Source organism: Somniosus microcephalus, chromosome 15 (genome assembly GCF_052327205.1).
Source record: "Somniosus microcephalus isolate GS21.2 chromosome 15, FLI_Smic_1.0, whole genome shotgun sequence".
Classification (NCBI taxonomy): Eukaryota; Metazoa; Chordata; class Chondrichthyes; order Squaliformes; family Somniosidae; genus Somniosus; species Somniosus microcephalus.
Window position 1 is genome coordinate 1795020 of NC_141001.1, and position 12064 is coordinate 1807083.

Consider the following 12064-nt stretch of genomic DNA (forward strand, 5'->3'; position numbering starts at 1 on the left):
AAGAGCATGCCAGGAGCAGTACCAGGCATACCTGAAAATGATGTGCCAACCACGTGAGGCTACAATACAGGACTACAAGCATGGTAAACTCTGGAAGCAGCATGCTATAGTCAGGGCTAAGCGATCTCACAACCAATGGATCAGATCAAACCTCTGCAGTCCTGCCACATCCAGTCGTGAATGGTGGTGGACCATAAACAACTAACAGGAGGACTCTGCAGTCCTGCCACATCCAGTCGTGAATGGTGGTGGACCATAAACAACTAACAGGAGGAGGAGGCTCCATGAATATCCCCATTCTCAACAATGGCAAGCTCAGCACGTGAGTGCAAAAGACAAGGTTGAAGCGTTTGCAACCATCTTCAGCCAGAAGTGCCGAAAGGATGCTCCATCTTGGCCTCCTCCCGAGGTCCCCACCATCGCAGATGTCAGTCTTCAGCCAATTCGATTCACTCCGCATGATAGCAAGAAATGGCTGCGTGCACTGGATACAGCAAAGGCTGTGGTCCCTGACAACATCCCGGCTGTCATGCTGAAGACTTGTGCTTCAGAACTAGCCACCTCTAGCCAAGCTGTTCCGGTACAGCTACAACACTGGCATCTACCCAACTAAGTGGAAAATTGCCCAGGTATGTCCTGTCCACAAAAAGCAGGACAAATCCAACCCGGCCAATTACCGCCCCATCAGTCTACTCTCAATCATCAGCAAAGTGATGGAAGGTGTCATCGACAGTGCTATCAAGCGGCACTTACTCACCAATAACCTGCTCACTGATGCTCAGTTTGGGTTCCGCCAGGACCACTCTGCTCCAGACCTCATTACAGCCTTGGGCCAAACATGGACAAAAGAGCTGAATTCCAGAGGTGAGTTGAGAGTGACTGCCCTTGACAAAAGGCGGCATTTGACTGAGTGCGACATCAAGGAGCCCGAGTAAAATTTAAGTCAATGTGAATCAGGGGGAAAACTGTCCACTGGCTGGAGTCATACAAAGCTGGGTGGGAATGTAAGTTGTGAGTGGGCAAGAACATGGCAAATGGAATATAATGTGGAGAAATGTGAAGTTATCGATTTTGGTAGGAGAAATACGAAAGCAGAGTATTTTTTAAATGGAGAGAGATTGGGAAATGTTGGTGTTCAGAGGGACCTGGGTGTCCTTGTGCACGAATCACTGAAAGTTAACATGCAGGTACAGCAAGCAATTAGGAAAGGAAAGGAAATGGTATGTTGGCCTTTATTACAAGAGGATTTGAGTATAAGTGTAAAGATGTCTCACTGCAATTATATTGGGCCCTGGTGAGACCACACCTATTGTGTAGTTTTGGTCTCCTTACCTAAGGGCAGCACGGTGGCATAGTGGTTAGCACTGTTGCCTCACAGCGCCAGGGACCCGGGTTCGAATCCGGCCTCGGGTGACTGTCTGTGTGGAGTTTGCACATTCTCCGTGTTTGCGTGGGTTTCCTCCGGGTGCTCCGGTTTCCTCCCACAGTCCAAAGATGTGCGAGTTAGGTTGATTGGCTATGATAAATTGACCCTTAGTGTTAGGGGGATTAAATACGTGGGGATAGGGTGGGATATGTGTTGGTGTAGGGGTTACGGGGATCGGGTGGGATATGTGTCGGTGCAGGCTCGATGGGCCGAAATGGCCTCTATCTGCACTGTGGGGTTTCTGTGATTCTGTGATATACAGGAAACTTTTGATTAACCGGCCCCTAAATAACCGGAAAAATTCAGGAGTCGGTTCAGGTAACTTTTATTACTTGCACAGCAACAGGGTTTGTTGCTTTTGTATCTTTTACCATAGCGTTCGGTTATCCGGAATTTTTGATGAACCGGCACCACGTTGGTCCCGTCCGTGCCGGATACCAGAAAGTTTCCTGTACTTGCCATAGAGGGAGTGCAACAAAGATTCACAAGACTGGTTCCTGGGATGGGGGGATTGTCCCATGAGGAGAGATTGAGTAGACTAGGCCTATATTCTCTAGAGTTTAGCAGAATGAGAGGTGATCTCACTGAAACATACAAAATTCTTACAGGGCTCGACAGGGTAGATGCAGGATGTTTCCCCTGGCTGAGGAGTCTAGAACCAGGGGTCACAGTCTCAGAATAAGGGGTCGGCCATTTAGGACTGAGAAATTTCTTCACTCAGAGGGCGGTGAATCTTTGGAATTCTCTACCCCAGAGGGCTGTGGAGGCTCAGTCGTTGAGCATATTCAAGACAGAGATCAATAGATTTTTGAATATTAAGGGAATCAAGGGATATGGGAATAGTTCAGGAAAGTGTAGATGAGGTAGAAGATCAGCCATGACCTTATTGAATGGAGGAGCAGGTTCAAAGGGCCAAATGGCCTACTCCTGCTCCTATTTCTTATACCTAGCACAAAGGAAGGTGGCTGTGGTTGTTGGAGGTCAATCATCCTAGGACATCGCTGCAGGAGTCCCTCAGGGCAGTGTCCTAGGCCCAACTATTTTCAGCTGCTTCAATAATGACCTTCCCTCCATCATAAGGTCAGAAGTGGGGATGTTTGCCGATGACTGCAGTGTTCAGTGCCATTCACAACTCTTCAGATAATGAAACAGTTCAAACCCGCAAGTAGCAAGACCAGGCTTGGGCTGGCAAGTGGCAAGTAACATTCGCGCCAGGCAATGATCATCTCCAACAGGACAGAGTAAAACCACCTCCCCGTGACATTCAACGCATTACCATCACCGAATCCCCCACCATCAATATCCTGGGGGTCACCACTGACCAGAAACTTAGCTGAATACTGTGGCTGCAAGTGCAGCTCAGAGGCTGGGTATTCTGCGGCTAGTGTCTCACCTCACCTCCTAACTCCCCAAAGTCTTTTCACCATCAACAGGAGTGTGATGGAATACTCTCTACTTGCCTGGATGAGTGCAGCTCCAACATTACACAAGAAACTCAGCACCATCCAGGACAAAGCAGCCCCTTGACTGGTACCCCATCGACCACCTTAAACATTCACTCCCTCCACCACCAGCATACCGTGGCTGCAGTGTGCACCATCTACAAGATGCACTGCAGCAACTCTCCAAGGCTTCTTCGACAGCACCTCCCAAACCCGCGACCAAGAAGGACAAGGGCAGCCGATGCATGGGAACACCACCACCTCCAAGTTCCCCTCCAAGTCACACACCATCGTGGCTTGGAAATATATTGCCGTTTCTTCATTGTCGCTGGGTCAAAATCCTGGAACTCCCTACCTAACAGCACCTTCACCACACGGACTGCAGCGGTTCAAGAAGGCAGCTCACCACCACCTTCTCAATGTCGCAATAAGTGTCGGCCTTGCCCGAGACGCCCACATCCCGTGAATGAATAAGTGTTATTAAAAAAAAGTGGTAAAGCTTGCTCAGTGAGAGGCTGGGAAGCATGAACTGTGACCTGAAGGCTGAGGCTCACAAAGAGTTGTGTGGGACTGCTGTAATATCAACAGTGAAATCCAGAATTCTGAAATACCAGGCTCTAATCCAACTGAAAAGACAAGGTGAGAACAAACAGCAGCTAGCCCTGGTTAATGGAGAGCATCTCCCATTCTATTACCTGACCCCTCCATTGGGAATCTGGCAAACTCCGATGCCAGACACTGATCTGTGGGCAAATGGGATTTGGCGAGATTGCACTTTTTGGATAAACCAGCAATGATGGAAACGAGCATGGAGTAGAAGCAGAGCGCCCTGGGATAGGAGAGGAGGGGTGCACTACAGGTTACGTACAGCCATGGGCTGGTGAGTCAGCTCTCCGGACCCCTGGGGGGAGGGGGTGATGGTGCTCAGACAGCCAGCTTGCTACCACTGGCTCCCGTGCCAAAAGTACAGAGGCTTCTATCACAACAGGTTCGACATTTCAGCAACATACCCACCAAAACATTTGCTCAAGTTCGTCTGTTTGTCAATGAAAACCTTGGCAGAAACGACATTCCCGAAAGGCATAAACATCTGGAGCAGGTCCTGATCGCCGAACTCCTGGGGCAGGTGGTATATAAATAGATTGCCTCCCTCTGGTCCTAAAAGAATCGGGGTATGTGGGGGAAGGGAGAGACAGAAAAACATTATTAGCTGAAGCTGAACTCACTGCAGACAAAAGGGCACTCACGGGCACAGCGGGACTTACACCACAGCACGGGTGATGGGCCAGCCTCTGAACGCATGAGACTAATGGCACTGTGTGCAGATATAGTCACCAACACTTCATTAGTTAACAACTCCATGGAACAACAATAAAGTCCATGGAGAACATGTCGAGTAGTGGGAACTGCTTATACACTGCCAGGTCTCGCCTCTCCCCATCATCTCCACTGCCACCCCTATAGTCAGCCTTACACCATGCACCACACCGAACCCACCCCCAGCACACACACACACCCAATCTCACACACACATGCCCACACAGTGTGGAGAGAGCTGTAACACTGGGTACAGTACGGGTGGGTACAGGTCTGTCAGTGAGGGGCTGTGTGTGGAGAGGGCTTTGTGAGCTGTAACACTGGGTACAGTACGGGTGAGTACAGGTCTGTCAGTGAGGGGCTGTGTGTGGAGAGGGCTTTGTGAGCTGTAACACTGGGTACAGTACGGGTGAGTACAGGTCTGTCAGTGAGGGGCTGTGTGTGGAGAGCGCTCTGTGAGCTGTAACACTGGGTACAGTACGGGTGGGTACAGGTCTGTCAGTGAGGGGCTGTGTGGGGAGAGGGCTCTGAGCTGTAACGCTGGGTACAGTACGGGTGGGTACAGGTCTGTCAGTGAGGGGCTGTGTGTGGAGAGGGCTCTGTGAGCTGTAACACTGGGTACAGTACGGGTGGGTACAGGTCTGTCAGTGAGGGGCTGTGTGTGGAGAGGGCTCTGTGAGCTGTAACGCTGGGTACAGTACGGGTGGGTACAGGTCTGTCAGTGAGGGGCTGTGTGTGGAGAGGGCTCTGTGAGCTGTGACACTGGGTACAGTACGGGTGGGTACAGGTCTGTCAGTGAGGGGCTGTGTGTGGAGAGCGCTCTGTGAGCTGTAACACTGGGTACAGTACGGGTGGGTACAGGTCTGTCAGTGAGGGGCTGTGTGTGGAGAGGGCTCTGTGAGCTGTAACACTGGGTACAGTACAGGTGGGTACAGGTCTGTCAGTGAGGGGCTGTGTGTGGAGAGCGCTCTGTGAGCTGTAACACTGGGTACAGTACAGGTGGGTACAGGTCTGTCAGTGAGGGGCTGTGTGTGGAGAGGGCTCTGTGAGCTGTGACACTGGGTACAGTACGGGTGGGTACAGGTCTGTCAGTGAGGGGCTGTGTGTGGAGAGGGCTCTGAGCTGTAACGCTGGGTACAGTACGGGTGGGTACAGGTCTGTCAGTGAGGGGCTGTGTGGGGAGAGGGCTCTGAGCTGTAACACTGGGTACAGTACGGGTGAGTACAGGTCTGTCAGTGAGGGGCTGTGTGTGGAGAGGGCTCTGTGAGCTGTAACACTGGGTACAGTACGGGTGGGTACAGGTCTGTCAGTGAGGGGCTGTGTGTGGAGAGCGCTCTGTGAGCTGTAACGCTGGGTACAGTACGGGTGAGTACAGGTCTGTCAGTGAGGGGCTGTGTGTGGAGAGCGCTCTGTGAGCTGTGACACTGGGTACAGTACGGGTGGGTACAGGTCTGTCAGTGAGGGGCTGTGTGTGGAGAGCGCTCTGTGAGCTGTAACACTGGGTACAGTACGGGTGAGTACAGGTCTGTCAGTGAGGGGCTGTGTGTGGAGAGCGCTCTGTGAGCTGTAACACTGGGTACAGTACGGGTGGGTACAGGTCTGTCAGTGAGGGGCTGTGTGTGGAGAGCGCTCTGTGAGCTGTAACACTGGGTACAGTACAGGTGAGTACAGGTCTGTCAGTGAGGGGCTGTGTGTGGAGAGGGCTCTGTGAGCTGTAACACTGGGTGCAGTACGGGTGGGTACAGGTCTGTCAGTGAGGGGCTGTGTGTGGAGAGGGCTCTGTGAGCTGTAACACTGGGTACAGTACGGGTGGGTACAGGTCTGTCAGTGAGGGGCTGTGTGTGGAGAGGGCTCTGTGAGCTGTAACACTGGGTACAGTACGGGTGGGTACAGGTCTGTCAGTGAGGGGCTGTGTGTGGAGAGGGCTCTGTGAGCTGTGACACTGGGTACAGTACGGGTGGGTACAGGTCTGTCAGTGAGGGGCTGTGTGTGGAGAGGGCTCTGTGAGCTGTAACACTGGGTACAGTACGGGTGGGTACAGGTCTGTCAGTGAGGGGCTGTGTGTGGAGAGCGCTCTGTGAGCTGTGACACTGGGTACAGTACGGGTGGGTACAGGTCTGTCAGTGAGGGGCTGTGTGTGGAGAGGGCTCTGTGAGCTGTAACACTGGGTACAGTACGGGTGGGTACAGGTCTGTCAGTGAGGGGCTGTGTGTGGAGAGGGCTCTGTGAGCTGTAACACTGGGTACAGTACGGGTGGGTACAGGTCTGTCAGTGAGGGGCTGTGTGTGGAGAGGGCTCTGTGAGCTGTAACACTGGGTACAGTACGGGTGGGTACAGGTCTGTCAGTGAGGGGCTGTGTGTGGAGAGCGCTCTGTGAGCTGTAACACTGGGTGCAGTACGGGTGGGTACAGGTCTGTCAGTGAGGGGCTGTGTGTGGAGAGGGCTCTGTGAGCTGTAACACTGGGTACAGTACGGGTGAGTACAGGTCTGTCAGTGAGGGGCTGTGTGTGGAGAGGGCTCTGTGAGCTGTGACACTGGGTACAGTACGGGTGGGTACAGGTCTGTCAGTGAGGGGCTGTGTGGGGAGAGGGCTCTGTGAGCTGTAACACTGGGTACAGTACAGGTGGGTACAGGTCTGTCAGTGAGGGGCTGTGTGTGGAGAGGGCTCTGTGAGCTGTAACACTGGGTACAGTACGGGTGGGTACAGGTCTGTCAGTGAGGGGCTGTGTGTGGAGAGGGCTCTGTGAGCTGTAACACTGGGTACAGTACGGGTGGGTACAGGTCTGTCAGTGAGGGGCTGTGTGTGGAGAGCGCTCTGTGAGCTGTAACACTGGGTACAGTACGGGTGGGTACAGGTCTGTCAGTGAGGGGCTGTGTGTGGAGAGGGCTCTGTGAGCTGTAACACTGGGTACAGTACGGGTGGGTACAGGTCTGTCAGTGAGGGGCTGTGTGTGGAGAGGGCTCTGAGCTGTAACACTGGGTACAGTACGGGTGGGTACAGGTCTGTCAGTGAGGGGCTGTGTGTGGAGAGGGCTCTGTGAGCTGTAACACTGGGTACAGTACAGGTGAGTACAGGTCTGTCAGTGAGGGGCTGTGTGTGGAGAGGGCTCTGTGAGCTGTAACACTGGGTACAGTACGGGTGGGTACAGGTCTGTCAGTGAGGGGCTGTGTGGGGAGAGGGCTCTGTGAGCTGTAACACTGGGTACAGTACGGGTGGGTACAGGTCTGTCAGTGAGGGGCTCTGTGTGGAGAGGGCTCTGTGAGCTGTAACACTGGGTACAGTACAGGTGGGTACAGGTCTGTCAGTGAGGGGCTGTGTGTGGAGAGAGCTCTGTGAGCTGTAACACTGGGTACAGTACGGGTGGGTACAGGTCTGTCAGTGAGGGGCTGTGTGTGGAGAGGGCTCTGTGAGCTGTAACGCTGGGTACAGTACGGGTGGGTACAGGTCTGTCAGTGAGGGGCTGTGTGTGGAGAGGGCTCTGTGAGCTGTAACACTGGGTACAGTACGGGTGGGTACAGGTCTGTCAGTGAGGGCCTGTGTGTGGAGAGGGCTCTGTGAGCTGTAACACTGGGTACAGTACGGGTGGGTACAGGTCTGTCAGTGAGGGGCTGTGTGGGGAGAGCGCATGGTGAGCTGACTCCAAAACAGTGACCCACAAAGTAGGTAATTGTTTGTAAAGCACTTTGGGATGACCTGATGTGAGGTGTTCTGTAAATCCTTCCTAGGTAGTGAAAGGATTTGTTTTCAAAGGCTGTTCCTTTAATGTACTTGAAATTTTAACTTTACATCACAGACAGAATAACTGAGTACAGGCATCATCTGAAAGCCCCATGTGGCGTGAGGCTAGCCAACTTTAAACAAGTGCACACTGATTAATGAGGAATTCACACGGCCTGTAATGTGTTAGTTTGGTACAGAACTCACCGCTGCTTTTCCCAATACTAGGCGGCAGTGAGGACCAGAGGGTGCCACACTATAGGGCGTCCAGGGTGGAGGGGGCCCCAGGGCAAGCTGTTACAGCCTCATCTCACCATGATAGGATGGCTGAATGTGGGCTCAGCCTCGATTATCCGTAGAGGCCAGGTGCATATTCACAAGGAGGGGTGCAAAGGAGAATGAGGCCCCCCCTCCCCCCGGGTCCATGTCCTGCACCTCCCTTGTGCCTGCTGAGTAGGGTACATGCCAAGCACTGGGAGACCTGAGGACGAGGATAGGTCCTGACCACCATTCTCCAGCTGGCAGACTGGAGTTTAGAGACAAATATCAGCAGCTCAGGCCGGTACCCAGAGCCTGATGGCCCGGTGCTATTCGGACTTGCCTTCTTTCTGGCTTCCTGCCGCGCTCAGGCTCTGCTGGGTGAGGAGACTCTGGTTGTAGAGGGAGGGGAGTGCTGCGGCCGCGTACTGCTGGATGCCCGAGTACGCCTGGGTCAGGGCGTCCATCGTACTGCCGGTACCATTCGACAGGCCCCCAGTTCCCAGTCCTCCGTTCAAAGCTGCCATACCTGGGGACAGTATTGCAAAAGGTCACAGTTCATATCAACTTCCAGTATTTGCTGCGCAAAGCAGTAACATTAAAGATTAAACAGTTCGGAGCCTGACCAACGCACCCCTCCATGACGTGATCTGACCCCTCCCTTACCCTTCAGACGGGAGCCTGACCCCCCCCCCCCCCGCAAACACAGACAGACAGGAGCCTGACCCCCCCCCCCCAACACAGACAGACAGGAGCCTGACCCCCCCCCCAACACACACACACAGACAGGAGCCTGACCCCCCCCCCCCCAACACAGACAGACAGGAGCCTGACCCCCCCCCAACACACACAGACAGACAGGAGCCTGCCCCCCCCCCCCAACACAGACAGACAGGAGCCTGACCCCCCCCCAACACACACACAGAGACAGGAGCCTGACCACCCCCCCCCCACACACACACACACACACACACACAGACAGGAGCCTGCCCCCCCCCCAAACACAGACAGACAGGAGCCTGACCCCCCCCCCCAACACACACACACAGACAGGAGCCTGACCCCCCCCCCCCCAAACACACACACACACACAGACAGGAGCCTGACCCCCCCCCCCCAACACACACACACAGACAGGAGCCTGCCCCCCCCCAACACACACCACACACACAGACAGGAGCCTGCCCCCCCCCAAACACAGACAGACAGGAGCCTGACCCCCCCCCCCCAACACAGACAGACAGGAGCCTGACCCCTCCCCCCAACACACACAGACAGACAGGAGCCTGCCCCCCCCCCCCAAACACAGACAGACAGGAGCCTGACCCCCCCCCCCCCAACACAGACAGACAGGAGCCTGACCCCTCCCCCCAACACACACAGACAGACAGGAGCCTGCCCCCCCCCCCAAACACAGACAGACAGGAGCCTGACCCCCCCCCCCCCCCCCCCAACACACACAGACAGACAGGAGCCTGACCCCACTCCGCCAAAACATGGACACAGTAAATAATAATTCTAAAAGGTGTAAAAGTGCTTAAGACACAAAGCCGTCAGGCTTGTTATTTTATGCGAGGAGCATTCGTAATAAGGTGGATGAATTAGCTGCGCAAAAAGAGGTAAACGGATATATGATTGGGATTACAGAAACATGGCTCCAGTGTGACCAAGGCTGGGAACTCAACATCCAGGGGTATTCAATATTCAGGTAAGATAGGCAAAAAGGAAAAGGAGGTGGGGTAGCATTGCTGGTTAAAGAGGGGATTAACACAATTGAAAGGAAGGATATTAGCTCTGATGATGAGAAATACCAAGGGGCAGAAAACGTTAGTGGGAGTGGTATACAGACCTCCAAACAGTAATGCGGAGGTTGGGGATGGCATTAAATGGGAAATTAGAGACGCGTGCAATAAGGGCACAGCAGCTATCATGGGTGGCTTTAATCTACATATAGATTGGGCTAACCAAATTAGTAACAATACTGTGCAGGAGGAATTCCTGGAGTGTATACGGGTTGGCTTCCTGGACCAATATGTCGAGGAACCAACTAGAGATCAGGCCATCTTAGACTGGGTATTATGTAATGAGAAAGGATTAATTAACAATCTTGTTCTGCGAGGCCCCTTGGGTCGGAGCGATCATAATATGATCGAATTCTTCATTAAGATGGAGAATGAAGTAGTTGACTCAGAGACTAGGGTCCCGAATTTAAATAAAAGGAAACTACGATGGTATGAGGTGCGAGTTGGCTAGGATTGATTGGGGAATGTTACTCAAAGGGTTGACGGTGGATAGGCAATGGCAAACATTTAAAGATCGCATGGATGAACTACAGAATTTGTTCATCCGTTTGGCATAAAAATAAAACAAAAATGGTGACTCAACCATGGCTAACAAGGGAAATTAGGGATAGCATAAGATCCAAGGAGAGGACATATAAATTGGCCAGAAAAAGCAGTAAACCTGAGCATTGGGAGAAGTTTAGGATTCAGCAAAGGAGGACAAAGGGATTAATTAAGAAGGGGAAAATAGAGTATGAGAGTAAGCTTGCAGGGAACATAAAAACTGACAAAGCTTTTATAGATATGGGAAGAGAAACAGATTGGTGAAGTCAAGCGTCCCTTGCAGTCAGAATCAGGGGAATTTATAATGGGGAACAAAGAAATGGCAAACCAATTAAATACATACTTTAGTTCTGTCTTCACAAAGGAGGACACAAATAACCTCCCAGAGATGTCGGGGAACATAGGGTCTAATGAGAGGGAGGAACTGATAGAAATCAGTATTTGTAGAGAAATGGTGTTAGGGGAATTGACGGGATTGAAGGCCGATAAATCCCCAGGGCCTGATAATCTACATCCTAGGGTACTTAAGGAAGTGGCCCTAGAAATAGTAGATGCATTGCTGGTCATCTTCCAAAATTCGATAGACTCTGGAACAGTTCCCATGGATTGGAGGATAGCTAATGTTACCCCACTATTCAAAAAAGGTGGTAGAGAGAAAACGGGGAATTATAGACCGGTAAGCCTGACATCGGTAGTGGGGAAAATGCTAGAGTCATTATAAAAGATGTAATAGCATAGCACTTGGAAACAGTGACAGGATCAGACAAAGTCAACATGGATTTACAAAAGGTAAATCGTGCTCGACTAATCTACTGGAATTTTTTGAGGATGTAACTGGTAGAATAGATAAGGGGGAACCAGTGGATGCGGTGTATTTGGACTTTCAGAAGGCTTTCGATAAGGTCCCGCATAAGAGATTAGCGTATAAAGTTAAGGCACATGGGATTGGGGCAAGGTACTGACTTGGATAAAGAACTGGTTGGCAGACAGGAAGCAAAGAGTTGGAATAAACGGCTCTTTTTCAGAGTGGCAGGCAGTGACTAGTGGGGTACCGCAGGGATCGGTCCTAGGACCCCAGCTATTCACAATATATATAAATGATCTAGACGAGGGAACTAGATGTAATATCTCCAAGTTTGCAGATGACACAAAGCTAGGTGGGCGTGTGTGCTGTGAGGAGGATGCCGAGAAACTCCAGTATGATTTGGACAGGTTGGGTGATTGGGCAGAAGCATGGCAGATGCAGTATAATGTGGATAAATGCAAGGTTATCCACTTTGGTGGCAAAAACAGGAAGACATTATTATCTGAACGGCAATAGATTGGGAGAAGGGGAAGTGCAACGAGACCCGGGTGTTCTTGTGCACCAGTCGCTGAAGGTAAGCATGCAGGTGCAGCAGGCGGTTAAGAAGGCAAATGGTATGTTGGCCTTCGTAGCAAGAGGGTTCGAGTAAAAGAACAAGGATGTCTTGTTGCAGTTGTACAGGGCCTTGGTGAGACCACATCTTGAGTATTGTGTGCAGTTTTGGTCGCTTTATCTGAGGAAGGATGTTCTTGG

At 52.1% G+C, this 12064-nt stretch overlaps 1 protein-coding gene across 1 annotated transcript in view; it reads right to left on the reverse strand.

The window, feature by feature from the left end:
• Positions 1-12064, reverse strand: part of LOC147106498 (CUGBP Elav-like family member 1) — a 102260-nt gene that overhangs the window by 12470 nt on the left and 77726 nt on the right. The window contains exons 7-8 of the mRNA XM_086008459.1: positions 8505-8690; positions 3883-4026 (exon numbers count right to left, since the gene is read on the reverse strand). Coding sequence (XP_085864585.1) covers positions 3883-4026; positions 8505-8690 — 330 coding nt within the window. The remainder of the gene's footprint in view (positions 1-3882; positions 4027-8504; positions 8691-12064) is intronic.